This window comes from Corylus avellana, chromosome ca6 (assembly GCF_901000735.1).
Source record: "Corylus avellana chromosome ca6, CavTom2PMs-1.0".
Taxonomy (NCBI): domain Eukaryota; kingdom Viridiplantae; phylum Streptophyta; class Magnoliopsida; order Fagales; family Betulaceae; genus Corylus; species Corylus avellana.
In genome coordinates this window covers 9,956,511-9,975,741 of record NC_081546.1, presented here as the reverse complement: position 1 = coordinate 9,975,741, position 19,231 = coordinate 9,956,511, and the positions used below count along the sequence as shown (strand labels likewise).

At 35.1% G+C, this 19,231-nt stretch overlaps 2 protein-coding genes across 2 annotated transcripts in view; one reads left to right on the top strand and one right to left on the bottom strand.

The window, feature by feature from the left end:
- Positions 1-1,393: 1,393 nt before the first annotated feature.
- LOC132184400 (protein OXIDATIVE STRESS 3 LIKE 1) lies at positions 1,394-3,020 on the top strand. The gene is made up of 2 exons (XM_059598027.1): positions 1,394-1,730; positions 2,374-3,020. The coding sequence occupies exons 1-2, from the start codon at positions 1,489-1,491 to the stop codon at positions 2,831-2,833; spliced, it is 702 nt and encodes a 233-aa protein (XP_059454010.1). The 5' UTR covers positions 1,394-1,488; the 3' UTR covers positions 2,834-3,020.
- A 470-nt stretch (positions 3,021-3,490) lies between these two features.
- The window catches only part of LOC132184894 (myosin-15), a 28,642-nt gene continuing 12,901 nt past the window's right edge, over positions 3,491-19,231 (bottom strand). The window contains exons 12-39 of the mRNA XM_059598683.1: positions 18,822-18,879; positions 18,601-18,702; positions 18,176-18,213; positions 17,956-18,082; positions 17,691-17,864; positions 17,123-17,254; positions 16,269-16,378; positions 15,991-16,051; positions 15,661-15,838; positions 14,384-14,589; positions 13,534-13,653; positions 13,352-13,450; positions 11,656-11,877; positions 9,966-10,105; positions 9,596-9,707; positions 9,327-9,377; positions 9,144-9,233; positions 8,808-8,978; positions 8,432-8,584; positions 7,078-7,257; positions 6,047-6,184; positions 5,110-5,180; positions 4,914-5,013; positions 4,771-4,827; positions 4,629-4,685; positions 4,441-4,521; positions 4,276-4,358; positions 3,491-4,076 (exon numbers count right to left, since the gene is read on the bottom strand). Of these exons, the coding sequence (XP_059454666.1) occupies positions 3,953-4,076; positions 4,276-4,358; positions 4,441-4,521; positions 4,629-4,685; positions 4,771-4,827; positions 4,914-5,013; positions 5,110-5,180; positions 6,047-6,184; positions 7,078-7,257; positions 8,432-8,584; positions 8,808-8,978; positions 9,144-9,233; positions 9,327-9,377; positions 9,596-9,707; positions 9,966-10,105; positions 11,656-11,877; positions 13,352-13,450; positions 13,534-13,653; positions 14,384-14,589; positions 15,661-15,838; positions 15,991-16,051; positions 16,269-16,378; positions 17,123-17,254; positions 17,691-17,864; positions 17,956-18,082; positions 18,176-18,213; positions 18,601-18,702; positions 18,822-18,879 (3,235 nt within the window). The 3' untranslated portion in view covers positions 3,491-3,952. The remainder of the gene's footprint in view (positions 4,077-4,275; positions 4,359-4,440; positions 4,522-4,628; positions 4,686-4,770; positions 4,828-4,913; positions 5,014-5,109; positions 5,181-6,046; positions 6,185-7,077; positions 7,258-8,431; positions 8,585-8,807; positions 8,979-9,143; positions 9,234-9,326; positions 9,378-9,595; positions 9,708-9,965; positions 10,106-11,655; positions 11,878-13,351; positions 13,451-13,533; positions 13,654-14,383; positions 14,590-15,660; positions 15,839-15,990; positions 16,052-16,268; positions 16,379-17,122; positions 17,255-17,690; positions 17,865-17,955; positions 18,083-18,175; positions 18,214-18,600; positions 18,703-18,821; positions 18,880-19,231) is intronic.

The window sequence follows — 19,231 nt, the reverse complement described above, 5'->3', positions numbered from 1 at the left end:
CAAAAACTTATCATCTAAGAGTGATTAACAAACCAAATCGAATTGTTATTGTAAATTATTGTTTGGAGTGGAAGGTGGTAAAGGAAAACTATATATGTTGTTGCACTTCATGAATGCTTTAGAGAGTTAAAAAAGTATATACTACCAAACTCACACTTATCCACAACGGCAAAAGATGAGTGGAGACGAGGCAGGCCAGGTGAGTCACGGGTCACGTGTGGGTCCCATTTTTGGATAAGTCTCACCAAAACATAAAAGCGACAGGAGTTGTGCTGTCGTGCTTGTGCGTCAATGCACGTTACCCAACCCAACAAATAAGAAGAAAATATTGCCTCCAACCGTCCAGATGATTCCACGTGTCTCCACCACACATCGTCCGTTACTTAACAGGTGGAAAGGTGTCCTGGCACATTGTTTAACGTTCTTGGTCTGTGGCACGTGAATTCGGACACTACCGATAATGCTTAATTAGGTTCTCCATGTCTTGGCAAATAAGAAATCCATAAATAAATTTCTCATTTAAAAATGCACATAAATATGGATTTTTCAGCAAAAATAAGAAAATAAGAAGCACGTAAGATAAATACCCATTAAAGGAAAAAAAAAAAAATTAAAGACATAATTGGTAGTTGGTACACGAAATAGACTCTGAAATAATTATTATTTCGTTTAATTACACATTATTCTTTAAAATAGCACTTTTCAATGAAAATGACTATTATCCTATAAAGAAGAATAATTCTAACGGTCCCAAAAACGTCATCGGAATTGTTGTTGTCAGTGATGGAGGGAGGAGGGACTGGCCTTTAGCAGTAAATGTTTTTGGCTCCGAACTCTTAGTCATAATAGTTTTTTTTGGCTCTACCGACCACTATAGTCACTTTCATGTTATGTTAAGGTAGTCGGCCACCTAAATTGTATCATTTCATTTTAACTTTTTGTATTTCAAATTTAACATATATATATATATATTACCACGTTATTCAAAATTAAGAATATTCAATTAGAAATATAACAAAATAAATTTTCTTCAATTTTTTTTTTTTAAAAAAAAAATAGAAAAGAAAATGGTATTATGAAAGGAGGAGTAGGTGCAAAGATGATGAGATGAGATGCATGGTGAGAAACGTGTGGGGTGAATTGGGTGATAAGAGCTCATTATTATATTTGAGAAATGGATGGGGTGGGGCCCATGGGGATAAGGATAAGGCCGGATCGCCACGAAAAGACTAGTAAATGAGAAAAATATTAAACAATTATTTTTTTTCTTTTTATCCTAAAACACCTTTACTAATACTAATTAATTAATTAATTAATTAATTCCCCCACTATTATTATTATTACCTACTAATTAATTAATTAATACTACAAATATATTATGTGTGGTGGTAATAAGTAATTTAAAGCCACCTCGCCCACTCCTTCCTTTTCTTCTTCTCCTTTTCCTTCTTCTTCTTCCACGGAAAATTTTGAAGAAGAATACTAAGGATGTCGATTGAGTTGGATAGTAAGCCGGCCGGATTGCCAGGAGGCGGCAAGTCGTGCGCCGGCGTGTTGGTCACGAAGGAGGTGGACGGCGACGATTTGAACGCCTGCAGTTCGTCGTCGTCGATCGGGACGAACAGCGATCTAGGCTCCGACGGTGAGGATTTCGGCGAAAACGAGGCGCAGAGTTCGTATAGAGGGCCTTTGGATATGATGGAAGCGTTGGAGGAGGTTCTGCCCATCAGGTTTTATTTTCTTTTTCTTTTTTTTCTTTTTTTCTTTTGTGAAAGAACGGGCGAGATCATCTAACTAAGATTCTTATAACTTTTCCTTATATGCATGCATATATTCATTATATGTTTCTATGAAATAAACAAATATTGGGCAGTTTCCAAAATTAAAAGGTTGAAAAAAAAAAAAAAAAAAACCCATAAATGGGTGATCCTGTTAATTGTAAAATAAATATGGTATAATAAAATGTACAAAAATAGAAAGAAAAAAAGAAAATAGGACATGTTGGGATAAGGAAAGAACACAAAGAATTAATTTGATTTAAAGGCCTACACCAACATCCACCCACAAACCTAAAAAGCCTAAGGGATTTGTATTAGGGTATATTATGTGCTGTAGCAAATGTAGTTGGCAAACAAAAATTAGGGTTTAATGCTGTTGGCATCTGCTCAAACTCATGTCATTGCTTTGTGTTTTTGCGAAATTCAAGTGGGTTTTATTATTTCAACTCAATTTCAAAACTTGTAATCTATCAGCATGAAGAAGAGATGTTGGTACCAAATTGTGGATATTTTTGACCCAAGTAGATGAGAAATGGAAGCTATCTTGCTGTTTTTATGTTAGTGTTCTGATGATGAGTTGATATTATGGTTGCAGAAGAGGCATATCAAATTTCTATAGTGGGAAATCGAAGTCCTTCACAAGTCTAGCAGAGGCGTCCTCTTCTTCCTCCATTAAAGACGTCGGGAAGCCGGAAAACGCCTACACCAGGAAACGGAGAAACCTGCTTGCCTTCAATCATGTGTGGGACAAGAGCCAAAATTTGAAAAGTCATATGGGAGGGATAGCAAAGAGACCACTAAGCTCCAGTCGAAGCACATTGGCTTTTGCAGTTACCATGAGCAGCTCCGACGGCATCAGTAGCTCAAGTGAGGATTCGAGTTCACGGTCTCCGCCGCATCTTCCGCCACCACACCCACGAGGTAGATCGGCGAGACGGAATATGTCGGTTTGGCCGTCGTTCTCGTCGGCCGATTTACAACAATGTGGCACTCTTGCAACTACTGGTGCGTGCACTACTTATGAATTGTTGACAGAACCAGGCTTACCAAAATAATTTCCTTGTTGGAAGGCAATGTGAAAGTCATACATCTAATGTCTCTTTAGAAGAAGACACATGATGGACAATTGCGTCTGCTGTTCCTTCTCCTTCTTTTGAGTAATTTTACACGGCAAAGAATGTTCAAACTCACACGTTTAAAGAAACCTTTTGTATAGAGTGATTAACTTTTTACATTGCCTTTAATCTACCACAATCCCTGCTTCTTAGGGTTTGACAGATGAAGTTATTTGTGCAACCCAACAAATGGAAAAAACGATTACGCCACACAAAATCACCATTTTAAGGTAAATGTCGGCAGAATCCGGTAATGATTCTGGCCAAAATGCATTTGTGGGATACGACAAAAGGTCATCGGGGAAATTCCATTCTCTCTCTACTTTTAATATCCTCTTTTGGAAGGACACAAGTAGTAAAATCTTACAATTTACGATCCATTCATTTAACACTTCCTTTTTTTCAGGGGAAAAACTATCACATTTATATTATGTGGCAGATGTACTAATACCCTACCCCATCCATCTAGAAATGTTGGTTCACTTCACCTCATAACAGTAATTACAATAGAAGTCCAGTCAACTTCATACACTAAATTTGAGGTAGTGGAATATGCTAACTACAGTGATGCTAAAAAGTATCAAAATGCTAGGGATATAAATGAAATGAAAATGAATGCCCATACTTGGTGGAATATAGTGAATATTTACAACAATAAATCAATTTGATTTTTTTTTTTTCTCGAATTAATATACAAATAAGAGAAAACTAAGGAATTGTACTAGAATACAAACATAAAATCCAAGGGTAAAACATATACAAAACTTAAAAGGATATGCTTCATAAAAAAAGAAGCAGCCTTTCAAGCAAATATTATAGTGACCTATTCCACGCAACCACGTATTGCTGCCTAAACCAACCGGTAGTGTGGGGGAAACATGCTAATCAATCCCCAAGAACTACTTTTGTGGAAAATAATTCAGCATTTCCTATGACTATCTACTTCACATAAGGAGAAACCCTCTGACTCCTACGTGTTAAGCAAATTCCTAAAGCCTGGGATAAACGCCATATCAGGCTAAAATGAATTCTGGCAACTTTGAAGCTAATGGAGAATATTTACTTTTGATGCTGGCCAAGAAATTGTGCACAAGGATACTCAGACAGGAAATTTGGAAGTTCGATATCCGAAGGATCAATAGCAGGAATTGCAATATCAATGTCTTCGGTAGAGAAAGGAATGCTGCAATGAGAAGGAAAATTTAAGACGTAAGTATAAAAAGACGAGGACACAAAAAAAGTGAGTGAAAATTTTGACAAACATTAGACTAAGATTGATTAAAAGTTTGACAAAAGCAAGGAATTCATCTTATTGATTTATTCTTGTCGATTATTATGTTTTACGACAACTACCCGTATGATTGAGATGACAAGAAGATTACCTCAGATCATCATCCAACAAGAAGGAATTGGAGGTCAAATTCTGATTGTCCTTGTTCAAGATCTCCCTCATTTGAGCAACCACCTGCAACCCCAATAAGATTTAGAACCATATGGGATAACATATTACACAAATTTACTGAACTAGAACTGAAAATGCAACTTGCCTCATTGGACACACTCTGAGTACCATATTTGTCATCCCAGTACATAGTACTTATTCGGTAGATTTGCCTAACAGTTAATGCCTGCCCGATGATCACAATATTAATAACTTGGATTTGTAATCCCAAATGGTTTTCAAGTCAATAAAAAGGATTATAAAAACTTAGATGAGTAATATGTGAGATGTTACCGGACAAAGATCCTGTCTTATCTCATCCAAAGATTTTTTCCTCTTCTGATGTATTACCTAAATAATTGCAGTAATTCATTTCAGTATAGACACTACAGGTGAAAACTCTAAAAATGTCAACAAAAACAGTCATGGCTTATACCAGAAACCCAACAGCTTGCCTAATATAATTTAGCTCATGCCAAGATGTTCCTGCATACTACAGTTTAGCAAAAGATTCAGGAACTGAAATCATAAAATTCAACCACTGTAACAATTAATATGCTGAGTGAAGATTCTATTTACCTCCTCTTTTGCACCGACTATCCACTTCTCCAGTTCTGCTAGACCAGATTTCACATATTCCCCATTGGAAAATGTGCAACATTCACGTCGCAGTAGAAGACTACCCCCCCAAACGCACCAAAAGAAAACCAACTCAGTACACAAAACTAATTAATCGTTTAATGGCATTACATAGAAAACTAGAAATAATAATTACCTGTTGAAAAGTGAGATATTGATGAATGAAAAAACTTGGGTGATTAACTTACGAATGAAAAAGGAGGGTACCTGGAGGAGCAATTTTTATGTCAGAAAAAATTGATAAAATGAATGAAGTTCTTAAATGGAGTACTAATATGACTTTATAAAGTAACCGTGTCTTAGGACCTCTTGCACACCTAAACGTGTGTTAAACAATTTAAAATGTTACTATAATTTGACACTTCCAAACACTACTCCAACATGCAGTAGGCATACTGCCATATGTTTATTACTACCATTCTAACACCGTCATTTAAAACAAAAGAAATATCTAAATATATCAGCCAGATCCTAAATTATAATAAGTGACATGTAGTACAGGTAATGTGAGATGAGGCTACATGAGAGATATATGCATCAATCTCGACTTTATGTCCACATGTAGTATGGCTATGGATTTGTTGAGATATATAACCCTTCATTGCCCAGTCTGCACTGTGTGCTCTCCTAATATTTTCTAAGTTTTCTTGTGTCAGCATGTCTGTGTTGTACCATACCCATGTCCAAGGTTGATGTCCATGCTTCATAGGCTGTAACAAACTGCACTATTATGTCTCACCATTTACATACTACACCATAAAACATCTCGTCTAAAGATATAATAACTATATCCAATCACATATGCTTTGTAAATCATTGGTACTAGTTCTTTGAACTTAACTGTTGCACCAGAACATATTCTGGAAAATGAATTACTTATCAAAAAAATATATATATATTCTGGAAAATGAATAGATATAATGAAGAACAGACCAAAATGTACAACAACAAATTATGCTCCCAGATGTTCTCTAACTGTTTTGCAAATGGTTTGGACAAATACAAACAATAAAGAATAGACCAAACATTAAACACAATGCTGATAAAGGAAGGCAACGTTGCATTCCACATACTTGATTACCACGTAATCGACTCATAAGTGAATCCAAAAATTTGATGATATTGTCCCACTGGCTACTAGGCAATTGCTGAGGAACACTTCCAGGTGATCTAGATGATTTTCCAGCATGTACTCTTGCAGCTTTGGGAGCCTTGCAAATAATCACAAAAAACATATAAAATGTAACTAGTGACTTGCAAAGAGCAGATGGATTCTCATAATCATAACCAAAAAAGCGAAGCCAAGTAAGATCAATCATATAATGTTAAAAGTTAAGCCTTGAAGACACTAAGCTTCATATGTTGATGAGAAGATTTTTCCATCAAATTTCCTCACAATTAAAAAACACATTCCTGCAGATGTCTATCCCTGTTTCTTTAGATAAATAAATCACCTCTGCAAAACAAAACAATCCAGTAATACATAGAGGCATTGATAAAATTTATTAAAAAAAACCTGCATTTTGTAGCTTTCAAAGAACATAAGCCTCTAAAAACAATTCCATTAATCAACACAGAGACAAAATACTAATTCACTAAGCGCATGTATAGTGAAACTAGCGAAGAGAGCATATGTAGAACAGTGATCAATGAAAACAGTTATTAGACAAGCAACTATGTAACACATGTCAAGTAAAACATTAGAGTTGGTGCAATGTGTATCAAGGCCATCAGGATGACAAATTAAAAGTTATGCCTAGGCTTTATCTCCTTTTAGGGTGCTTTCTATATACATCATTTAATAGAAAATTTAGTTACATAAGCTATTCAACTGTATCAAATAACACCACTAAATAAGAACACCAATGTACAAGGGATGGAATTTCGGACCATTATCTTCTTCTCCTTTTAGGGTGATTTCCATAATTAATTCGCAGTTTCAATGCACATTTTTCCATGTGCATTGAAACTGTCACTCAGATTATGCATTAACATCTAAAACAAGAAAGGGGAGAATAAAATATAATTAAAAAGAAATTCATCATAGTTTACATATGACTGATAGATTTTGGTATATCACATCTAACTAAATGAGAACAATCACCTGAATGCACAAGCTCAATAGCGGAGATAATTCTTTCTTCAAATTGTCACGAATCAAACCAAAAATCTTCTCTACACAAGCAGTTAACTGTTGCTTGAATAGAATAGCTGGATATCTTGCTTCTACATGAGAAAGACCATCTTCGAATCCTCCAATATATTTGAAAGGAGATTTCAGTCCCTGAGAAGGGAAACAAACCAAATCAGCTGAATCTCATACAGAAGTCATTCACCATGTATAAAAGTAAGGAGATATTAAATAGCTGAACCGCACAGGCAAGAACTACTCAAGTCAATAAGAGACAAAACTTGTGTCAGTGCACCATTAAAAGTGCATCACTTACTAAACTAATTATAGAAAACTTCCACTTTACCAATTATACAATAAAAAATGTAAGACTAACAAAGCATGCCACATGTATGAGGTTTTACAGAACACATCAATGTTAGAAAGGTTAGAAAGGCCAAGGTTTTGCATTACTTAATAAACCAGCATGACATGTACACAATGATGTAGCATAAAAATCTGAAGTTTTAACCCAGCCACCTCTCTACTTACTTTTCAAAATACTAGACAGGAATGTACAAATTCTAACAGAAAGAAATTAGAAAAATGTCATATATGTGAGTAAATTTGTAATCTACAAAAAAATAAAAAAAGGAAGAGGAGAAAAGAATGGCCTCATTGTCAAATGCTTTTTAGGGGAAGCTTTTGCTTTTTTGCTAAAAAGCAACATTAACAAAATAGCTTCAAACTTAAAATATTAAAACACTCAAAACTACCTTTCATCTTTTATGTCGCATCAGAACACTTTTCTAACCCAAAAAGTAGAAGGCACCTTCTAAAAAGCCTTATCAAACAAACCCAATAATTTTATTGAGATTAGATGGATAAGATCACCAAATATCTTAAATTTGTAAAAAAACTTTACAATGTAAAGCAAGATCCTCCTCCCTTTCCTTTTTTTTTTAATTGTTGGTTGGGGGCGTGCTTGGGGGCGGGGGGGGAACAGACCAGCAGAGTAAAACTTAACATAAGATAGTCTAGATTATTCTTAGTACTGAGATGGCATAAATTATGTGGAAATGTAATTACAATAGTGAAACACAGAACAGCAATCCATCTCCTTTAACCCTCCCACTAATTACCCACTCCACATCCACTGAAAATGCTTAATCCCAAGAATTGTGAATTTAAAAATAGTATGATGTTTCCCAGAAGATAATGATCAAATAAAAGAAACAATGATATCTACTTGTTATTCATTCTATTTATAAAAAAATAAAAATAAAAATAAAAATTGCAAACATATTCAAAATATACAATAAGTTAATGTTTCTCAATGTAAACTCACTTGCCCAACCCTGCTAATTAACCCAGAAGACCCAGCAGAGCGCTGAGTAGTAGTAGTCAGAAAACCATTGGATCTTAAATTTCTCTGCAGGAGGCATAGAAGTGCTGAGGCATTGGACAGCCAATATGGAAAAGTAACATTTTCATCCCCAACCTGAAACAATTTGATACCAAAGTTCACAATTTTTTAGAAGCAAGTAGGCGAGATGAACTCTAATCATGATTCAGGATCTATAAAATTCTAAAATAATTATAAAAATCCAAGTGAGTGAAGGAATATAAAATGGGCAAAGCCACAATGCAATATAAAACATATTAACATCAATCACGAATTGGTGATATCCATTTAAAAAATGACAATTGAAGCAAGTGAATACCTTGAGAACATCATTAACTCCCTCTATTATGAAGTCGAAGATTTCTGTTCGTTCAGACTCAAAGGCATGCCATTGAAGAAGACATTTATAAATGATGCATGCTGCCAGGGGTTTACCATCTTTAAACCCCAAATCTTCTTTAATACACCTCGAGAGGAATTCATAATTCTCCTGTACATCAAATATACATCTCAACCTCCATTAGTGACACATAAAATTAAAATGCCAGTGACTTAGGCATGCTATATTCTCTACAAACAATATTTACTATCAGTCAAAACATCACAGTGAGCTCCAAAATCCAACTGAAGGGTCTAGGAACAGAAGAGAAAATACCCGGTGCCTCTCCACAGTTAGTTTTGACCGACGCGATTCTGATAATCCATGCGAAAATGGGGTAATTAGCGTTGTAGGTGTGGGTGATTCCTGCATAAAAGACAGACAAATAGAAAATTAAAAAAATCAACATGATGCAGTGTAACTCATATTTGAACAGAACTGATAGAGAAGATGTCTTACAAATACAGGCTTCCGGTCAGACTGGGGATGAACAAGGGCACCAGAATATTTCTGCCCCATTAAGAAAATGAAAGTTTCACGAAGATTGTACAGAATGTACATAGAAGCAATATGCAATAAACATTTTAAAAGCAAAGCGTAAAATAAATATGTAGGTTGGAGAATTGTCAATTCAACGCAAAACCATATAACGGTTAACCAAGTAGAATAGGACAGGCACAGTCTGTCAGCATATATGTTTCTCTGCATGTTCGTATGCAACAGCTTACCTCAGAAAATGCCTTTGCAAAACCAGGTCGGTTGTGCTTCGGAGACACACTCAAAGCTTTTTGTCGCAGGACAAGATTCTCATCCTCTAAAAGTGAGAGCTTCTCCTCTAGACTATAATTCAAATAACAGCACAAATAAAATGATCAGGATGAATGAGCATGATAAATGTAGAAACTGAATAAAAACAGAGCAAAATGTAGTTAACATTGATGTCAAAAGGTTTTTATAAGAGAAATGATATAAACACTGCACAACATAAAATTCAAATTTTATAAGAAACGAGTAATTTTATCAAACACAATAACAAACTGTATAATGGAAATTGAGAAAAACAAAACTTCAAATATTTTCATTAAATGAAACACTTACCTTTTGACATTCTGTTGGAGCTCAGAACAATTATGTTCAACTTCCCGCAACTTTTCCATGCTGCTATTACTATCTTTTTGAGCCTTCACAAGCTCAAGCTCCAGTGCTAAGTTCTTCTTTTCCAAGGCATCCAAAGAACTCTGCCAGAAAACATAGAAGCAATTTTGATGGAAATCTTCTCCAGACAAAAGCAGATATACAGACGAGGTAAATTGGAGGACAGAAAGGTGACAGATTTATTGAGGATCTTCCCCAAAAGTAATTCGCCAGATGTGAAATAAACATGACGTTCAAACAAATGCAATATGCATCAAACACTCAGCCAAAACTGAAGAAAGTAGCAATACAGTTCCTAATTTGAGTCAATAAATAAATGGATTTCTTTGTAATTACAATCCAAACATAGTCTCAGAAGAAATCTTGCCAAAATTCCTGCAAATGCTTCTTAATCAAACTAGCCACACCAAAGCAAAAATAGGGAGGACAAAGAAGGAAAGCGAACCGAGAATATGACCAATAAGGTAATGTGTACGAAGTATTTCAACTTTACAAATGTGATAAAATGAGGAGACAAGAACATTCAACAAACAGATATGACGCACATCAGGCACCCACATCTTACAAATGTTCTTTTCCCTGATTTTCTTTTTATGTTCTCTTCTTCTTTCTCCTTTACTTAGTCGTTCTTTTGTATACTTCCTGTGTACTTGGGTTGCGCCCCTCTGCGCTCTTTAATGCATTATTACTTATAAAAAAAAAAAAACAAATGTTCTTGATTTGCCTCATTTCATAGAATCTTTAGGTTCTCCAATCAATCCTACAAGAACCAGTAAAGCAGGTGGCCATTTCATTCATTAATTCTTCATCCAAATTCATAATTAATTTTAGACAATATTCAAATCAAGAAAAAAAAACCATTTAATATAGCTAAGTTTTGACATCGACATTCGACTGCTACAGTAAATTTAAGTGAGAACTTTTCTTTGTCCATTATGTATTACCTCAAGAGCCAAGTACTAGCGAGTGGTATACGTCTCCATTGTATCACATAACCCCTTTGAGCAATGCTCAATAATTTAAACAAAAAGAATGTTTCCATCACTTTCAAAGCAAGACAAGCATGAGCTAAAATGCACACTTTGATTCCAGTCACATCAAAGTTGTAACTTATTTTGGTTGAAGTAATATACATAATCCAATTATCCCTAGTTAAAGCTCTCCAAGCTCAACTAAACCGCTGGAGTGTAATCTTGCTAAACAAGTCAATACTCACAAATTTGGAAGCATGTAGAAAAATATTTTGACAAAAACCTTATGCTGAAACTTTTAACTATTCTAACTTAGAATTCACAAGCTAAGGATAAGGGAACCAAATGACTGTCTGCTATGCTAACATCCATATGCCTAGCTCACATGCTATGGTGATAGACAAAATATCAACTGGTCCACGTAAAATATAGTCAAATCAGAAACAAATCAAAGCCATCATTTTCCTGCTTTCCATTTGAACTCTACAAATTATTCATGACTTTTAATATTACAATATGAAAAGGATTATGTGGTTTAAAGAGTTCAATCAAGATCATCCTCAATGGCCATATGAGATCTTCAGAAGGACCAAATCTTGCTGTGAAACCATCTACACAAAAGAACCCATCAAAGCAACTTAAGTGGAAAGTAAATGACCCACCTTTAAATATGCATTTTCCTTTCTCAGTTCAGCCGTTCCAATGAGTTCTCTTTCCAAAGCAGATTTCTCCTTCAAAGACAATTCCAATTGATTTTGCAGCACAGCATTCTTGTTGCACTCATTAATTGTCGCCAATTTAGCTGCATCCAGTTCAAGGTTCAATGATTCCAATGTTTTTTGAAGTTTCGAAATATCTACTGACTTAGACTCTTCATGAGAAACCTGCATTCCAGAATACTCCCAGTAAGGATTGAACTTCTAACCAGCCATAGGAGAATAACAACACTAAATCATAATGTTTAATCCATTAAAAATAGGGAAAAGATGGTTAAGGCAAATCTAATAATTACTACTCCCTCCATCAGCTGGCTTTTCCCAAAATGATTCTCATTTTTTAAAAGAACTCAACTCTTAAGTACAAAAAACAAATTCAATGACACCACACAAGCTTGGTCAGTCTTCAGAATTCACCCTTTTACGTCGATATACAAGTAGAAAGGGCATAATTTACTTCGAGAAAAGGAGTTATAAGAGATTAAAAATGCTGAATACTTTACATTTTGACAATAGATAGTCAAGTTTGAGATAGAGAAATAACAGAAGACACTCTTTTTTGTCAGAAGAAGAGAGTACCAAAGGGCAAACCAACCCTTTACACTGTTATACAAAGAAAATGAAAATTGATCATTTTAGATTTTTATCAACATCAGGGGCAATTGTTTTTTGTTGTTTTATGAGATAGGGTTTCTTGTACACTGGAGTGTGTGGACTTTAGCCTGTTCTTTTTTTGTTAATTTTAACCAGTAATCAAAAGACCACCACCACCCATTACTGCAAATGCTTACCAAAGATACCGCATTCAGACTATTATTGGCTACAAAAAGAATGAAGACTCGGATTGCCAAATCAGAAAACAAAATGTCTCTAACAATAAGCCATCACATTGCCTTTGTTTTTTCTGTCCCTGAGCCATGGCATTAAAAATTAGCTATATTGTTAAAGATTTCACATAATATTAGACAATTAAACTCACGTCCAACACATGTTAGGAAAAATAGCAACCAAGAGATCATTATCGTTTTTTCTTTTAATAAGTAATTGGCCGCAAAGTAGGGCAGACAATTTTTTACATGACTTGCGAACTCAACATGAACCCATCATGAAATTTAAAGGGTTAGAGTTGAAGAGTCTGATCCATTTAATTAAATGAGTCGGGTTATGGCTGACCTTTTCAGCCTTATACTATGCCTCGACACAACCCGAACCCAACACTCGACTTAATAGCCCTCGCGAACCTGACACGAACTTAATACAAAATTATGATTGAAGGATTTGACCCATTTAATTAATTGGGTTAGGTTAGGGTTGACCTATATAGTCTTATACCTACGCCTTAACACGACCCGAACTCGACACACGAACAGGAATTGTCATCCCTAGCCGCAAGGGGGGGAAGGGGGGAGGCACAGGGAGATTCAAATTAATGACTTCCGCTTCATAAAGCATGATCCCCAACCAATTGAACTACCCCTCGAATTACTTTTAAAAAGAGTTTAATTGTTGCTAATGAAGTAACAACATACATTTGTCACATGCAGAACAGACATAGGAGCTTCCTGGAACAAATTTTCTAAATGCTTCTGACGGAAATCAATAAATAAATCTGAAAAAAAACTACTGCAATGAAAAGCAATACCCGCAATCTTTTTTCAAACTGCAGCCTCCATGTGAGGTCTTCTAACTGCTTCTCAAGTTTACTTTTAGCTAAACGCAAGGCACCAGTTTCATTAGCTTCCTGCGAAAGGTGAAAATGATTAAAAGGCTGATCATATAGAGAATTGTTGAGTACTTCAAAATCAGCAATACAAATTCACTCACTTGTTTACGCCTCCGGAGCTCTCTTTTCGCCAGTTTCTGCCTCCAACGACATTGTATTGCTATTATAGAATTTTGGCGATTTCGGAAAGCCAGGCGAACCTTGCGCATCCTCCAGTGAGACTAAGAAATGTATATTACACGTCCAAATAGAAGACAAATTAGCGAACTCAAATTAAGCAGACAATCGGACAATTCTGTTCAATATAATAGGCAATTACAAGAATATAAAGACAAGTTCACCAGAAATAGTTGAAAATGGCAAACAACACATTATCATACTTGAACCAGAGACTAAGAGGTAGAAACAAAGGTCGAAAAGAGAGAGAGATTAAGAGGTAGAAACAAATGTTGAAAGGAGAGAGAGAGAGAGAGAGAGAGAGAGAGAGAGTTATTGCATTTTGCAAAATGAAATGTTTTCCCCATAAGACGCAGCAGTCTAATTACACTCTAAAATTAGAACAATTTCTTTTTCCTTTCATTTTGGGGCTAACCAAACAGGATTATGTTTTGTCCTCTTTAACACCCATCACAATTGTGATTACCAAAAAAGTCTCATATCAACTATAAAATGGAATGAAAGAAAACATCAGATATGCTTGCATTATTATTTTTTTCTTAAAGAAGAATAAGCTAAGCCAAGTGTTATCTAGAAAATAACTACATAAAATGTGCTGCAGGTTGAAAGAAGAGAACATGAATATTATCTAAGAAAAAAAAAAAAAGTTAACTATGGAGATGGCACACACACACATGCATAACTGAAGCTAAATGGAAAATTAAAAATCAAAGATGTCAGTTCATACACTGAAATTCCACCAGAGTGAACGTCTATATCTCCAGTTAAGTTTACCTGAATTAGAGTCACAGCCTTATGTTTCTTTCCATGCAAAAATCTTTGGCGAGTTGAGAAACCACGAAGGTTGGACTGTATAACAATAACAGCTGAACATAGTTTCACATAAGCACATCTTAATAACCACCTGCGCACATATTTTTGTATCAAAATAGTAGCTGCTGTCTCCCGTTTTGCAGCATACATCTTTCGAGCTAGGCATCCTGCAAAAATATCAGCCATTAGGGAATGAAACAAAAAAAAAAAAAGAACTTAAAAGGGGATGAAGAATACTGTGACACTATAAAGCAAATCATGGTTCCGCTAACCAAAAACATATAAAAATAAATTAAAAATTAAAAAAATGAAAGAAAGAAAGAAAAAAGCAGTTCAATAATGCATGACAAAGTCAATAAAACCCATTTAAGCCTTACTCCAAACATAAAACCAACCACCAATATATGATGTGCAACAAAAGAGCCTTCCACAACTACTACTAACAATTTTACAGCCTCTCTCACAAAGGCGGTTAGCAGGAAGCCAGAACGGATGTGACAGTACGACCATACTTCACTGCAAGATTATAAACCTTTATAGAGATAATGACAAAATCAACTACAATCAGTTCTCCAGCCTCTCACATAGGCAGGACCCAACATCCACGTGGGACCAATGTTTTTAAGCAGGCAGCAAAGCATGCAAAATGGATGTACAGTCAGACCATCATTTACTGCAAGAAAATAAAACAAAACAATAACAATAACAAAGATTTTGATAGTGATGACTACATGATGGCCATCGTGAAGTTGCTAGAGCTATAATGTAACAGTTTTGGACACAAAGCAATAGATGCTGGCTCAGTGCAAATTAGTAACATGGTAAGGTCAATGACAATGTATCAAAGATAGAAGTGGCACAAAACAGTGATCATAATGGTGAAAGTAACTAGTAGGCTGTATTGTGATCATATCCATGAAGACATGGAATGGGGCCTTGTGCTAGTGGTAATGGGCACTTTAATCCCTTTGGAGATTGCAATCAAAACACAATGCTTGAAATTAAGAGGCTCAAACATGAATGCTATCCCTGATTCCACCAAACTTTGCAAGCTTACACGTGGTTAACCACCCCCACCCCCACCCCCAAACAAAATAAATAAATAATAATAATAATAATAATAATAATGAACAAAAAAAGGGTAGCAGAAGCTACCAATAAAGAAATTAAAATTCCAAAAAAAATAAATAAATAATCAATGTGATAAAGAAGGTCCAACTAAAGCAAGTAAATGGAACCTCTGCAGTATGCTTGGAGAGCAGATGCAGCAGCCCGGGTTGAAATAAAATCTCTGCGTGCTATAAATGTTCGAAAACGACGCTGAACACGCGTTGAAGCATTGTCCAAAATCTCAGCCCGCCGGGCGTCTAGAATCCCAATTTGACCAGCTCTAAGAAACACTTTCGTCCTGCCCAACTGCAAAAGAAAAGAACAGACATTTGAGTTGGATCCTACTCAACAGCAAAAGAAAATAACAGATAATTGGATAAATTTAACCAAGTGCACACGTGAACATAAGCAAGGGTATTTCGAGAACAGCTTCACTATTAAATTCTGAGGAAGCACACCTGAAAATTCTCAAGCTTCAGCTTTCTCAAAATTTTCTCTGCCATAGCTTTCTCATCATAGCTGAAAACACAAAAATATTTTTAGAAGTGAAGAGAGAGAGAGAGAGAGAGAGAGAGAGAGATGCAAAAGTAGACGTACTATATATATATGGTGGCTTCTACCAGAACGACAAAATACAAAATAAATACATACAAGCAAATAAAACCACACAGAATCTTTGAAAGTACTAAATTAGAACACCAATAGGGAAGCTATAAATGAAGCATTAATAAGCCACCTTCCATCCATTAGTTCAGGAGCTAATAAACCAAAGCGATCTATAAACTCCGAATAGGTCCTTCGAGTAGGATAACCCGCCAGACTTATCCGAACAGCCTCTAGAACCCCCTGCACCATATCAAGACATTATCATTGGTGACAATTTTATTGGGGAATAGTTCTTTCAAACTGATTCAAGCTAAGACGATGTTTTCAAGAAACACATGTACAATTTTCAAGACATACGCAACTAAGCACATAAAACTTAAAAAATATGCCATGCTATACGACTAAGCAACAAGACTAATTTGTTTTCTTCAACATAAACTGAAGACAGACACAAGGTCAGACATATTGGGAACAAACGTCAAACTATTGATAGAGAAAACAAACATTTAAAAGAAAACACATGAATCTTGCCAAATTCAAATTTGAGCCCAGGCTACTAGTTGCATTCTTGATATATTCTAAGAATTCTAGTTTTTCGGCAAGGCTGTGTGCTGGCGATAATTTTGTTTTCAATTGGCATTCAATTTATCAGTAATGTGAATGTGACTCACTCTCAAGTACAGCGATGACATCTCTTCATTTAACAAGGAAACACTAATTTCTGTCTGCTACAGAAAAAAAGCTTTAAAAATAATGAACAAGGACAGAAACAAAGATAACCCAATCTAAAAACTAAAGCTTCATGTAAGCAGAACTATAGAATAACCATAACTGCTCAATCAAAATGTGGAACCATGACCAAATAATGCCATGCAAAATATACAACCAGCCAAGAATACATGGGTGTCTAAATGTAGATAATCCATGCATGTCTATATTATTAAAATTCCGTAACAGTAAAAATAGAAGGTAGGTGTTACTGACCCCACAGCGTAATTGGTGTAAGATACTCAGATTCTCAAACTTTTGAGGTCGATTCAAGGAGTTCGGCTTCACACAACGTATGTAATGAGGCTCTGTTGTGTTGAGGGTTTCCATGAGTGCTTGAAGTTGTTGCTAGAAAGACAAAAGAAAGATTTGCAGCATCAAAGAATTGCAATCTCATTCGACAATATGAATCAAATTTTCTAACAGAAACAATATAAATCTACTAATAAAACAATAGATTGGCTATGTTGATTGGACAAAGATGTGGAATAAATGCACTATTATTCCCTCATTTTGTAAAAAAAAAATCAAGTATCAGGCAAACAGAAACAAAACGTTACCTATTCCATGAAGCCATCTCAGTAACTAAATCAAATATTTATATTATAAAACCGAAAGATAAGGGAAAAGGGCAAAGCACACTTTCAACCTAAATCTGCATAATCGAGATTAGATAAATCCCAAATAGCTCCATACTCTTCGGTATTCTTGTACGGATATATGTATCTAACCAAAATTACATGAGGAAGACAAAAGGCTAAACATAGATACAAAATTTTAATACCTTAAATCTTGAAGCCACAGAGGAAAATTTATATGATGATCTTGAAGATTCCTCTGGTGGTGAAGGGAAAAGACCCGCAACAAAGGGGCACTTGGAAGAAGACAATAGATTGCAGTGTTCTACCACAACATAATCACGATTTTTGTCTAAAAAGGTATTTGAGTGATAAGTGACCTACAGAAAAAGCATTGAGTGAGTGAATCTTTGTTAAGATCCTCTATATCACAAGACCCTATTTACAAAAGTACCGTGACATATGACATGCCTTTCCAGCATAATGTCTAATGGTAAAATCTGTTTCGGAAAATTTTGCCTTTTCCAACCTTGGATGGGCCCGAAAATTCTGAAATAACTTGGTTGAAAATGTTTCATGTGTTGATTTTGGGAACATGCTGCAAAAACAAAAAAAATCAGGATAAGGATAAAGTGCAAATAAATGTTATAAAGCAACACGCACCAATTGATATTGAAGAACTCAAATTTACCAAGCTTCATCCAAGAGAGCAATTATCCCAATAGGTTTCTGCACATGTATATAAAATAATAGTATAAGGCACATGAGCAACTGAAATTGAAACCATATATAGAAAAATAAAAAAGGAGAAAACATACACAGAAAAATCAATATGAAAAAAGATTCTTTATACAGTTCCTATAATTTTTTTTTTCAAAAGTTCTTGTCTCAGCTTTTCTAATAAATTCTTTATATGAGAAGATCACTTTAAAAGTTTAAACTGAGTTCCACAATGCCAAACATTTCAATTTAGCATCAATCCCAACCTGTATCTGTAACCTACACATAGATTTCAAAAAAAGATGAGTGCATGATACTAAAAGCTAAACCAGAAAACCAGGTTCAAAACCAATCCAGCCTGAATAAATGAATACGGCAGGGGGAATGAGCAAGCACCTTCTCCATCAAATCTAAAACATCTTGGTTGTCTATAAATTCAATGTAGCTCCAATTAATTTCTTCTTTGCTATATTCTTCCTGTTCCATCTTGAATACATGCTGGAAAAAATTGGAAAAATAAATTTTAAAAGCCTTATCAAGGAAGTACTGGCTCCCATTGGACCAGTTGTATCTATATGCATCTTTCTTAAAGCATTTCACCAAACATTATTACATACCTCATTAAAATGTTGCTGAAGCTTTTCATTGGCAAAGTTAATGCAAAATTGCTCAAAACTGTGGAATAGAAAGTGTTAATCAATCAATTGAAGGAGTATGGAGACAACACTTAGCTTCACAGAAAAAAAAAATGAAGTGAATTAAGTTCAAACAGAACGTCAGTAATTGATGACCCAAATGTATAAACTACTAAACTAGATATGAAAAGTGTAAAAACCTTTCAAATCAAACACAAATAAAATAATCGAAACAAAAGAATCTAAATCAATTACTTCATTTAACAGCACAAAAAAAGAAGAAGATATTAATGCTTTGGGAACAACTTATCTGTTATAAACCTCAATGCAACTATATTCAACAGTACCAGCAAACAAACAAAGACATATCAGAGTGAATGACCTTCTCCACA

Bases quoted from the DNA above. Each gene is read 5' to 3' on its own strand.
- LOC132184400 (XM_059598027.1), top strand. From the start codon at position 1,489: ATGTCGATTGAGTTGGATAGTAAGCCGGCCGGATTGCCAGGAGGCGGC. The intron at 1,731-2,373 runs GTTTTATTTTCT...TTATGGTTGCAG, and splicing joins GAGGAGGTTCTGCCCATCAG to AAGAGGCATATCAAATTTCT.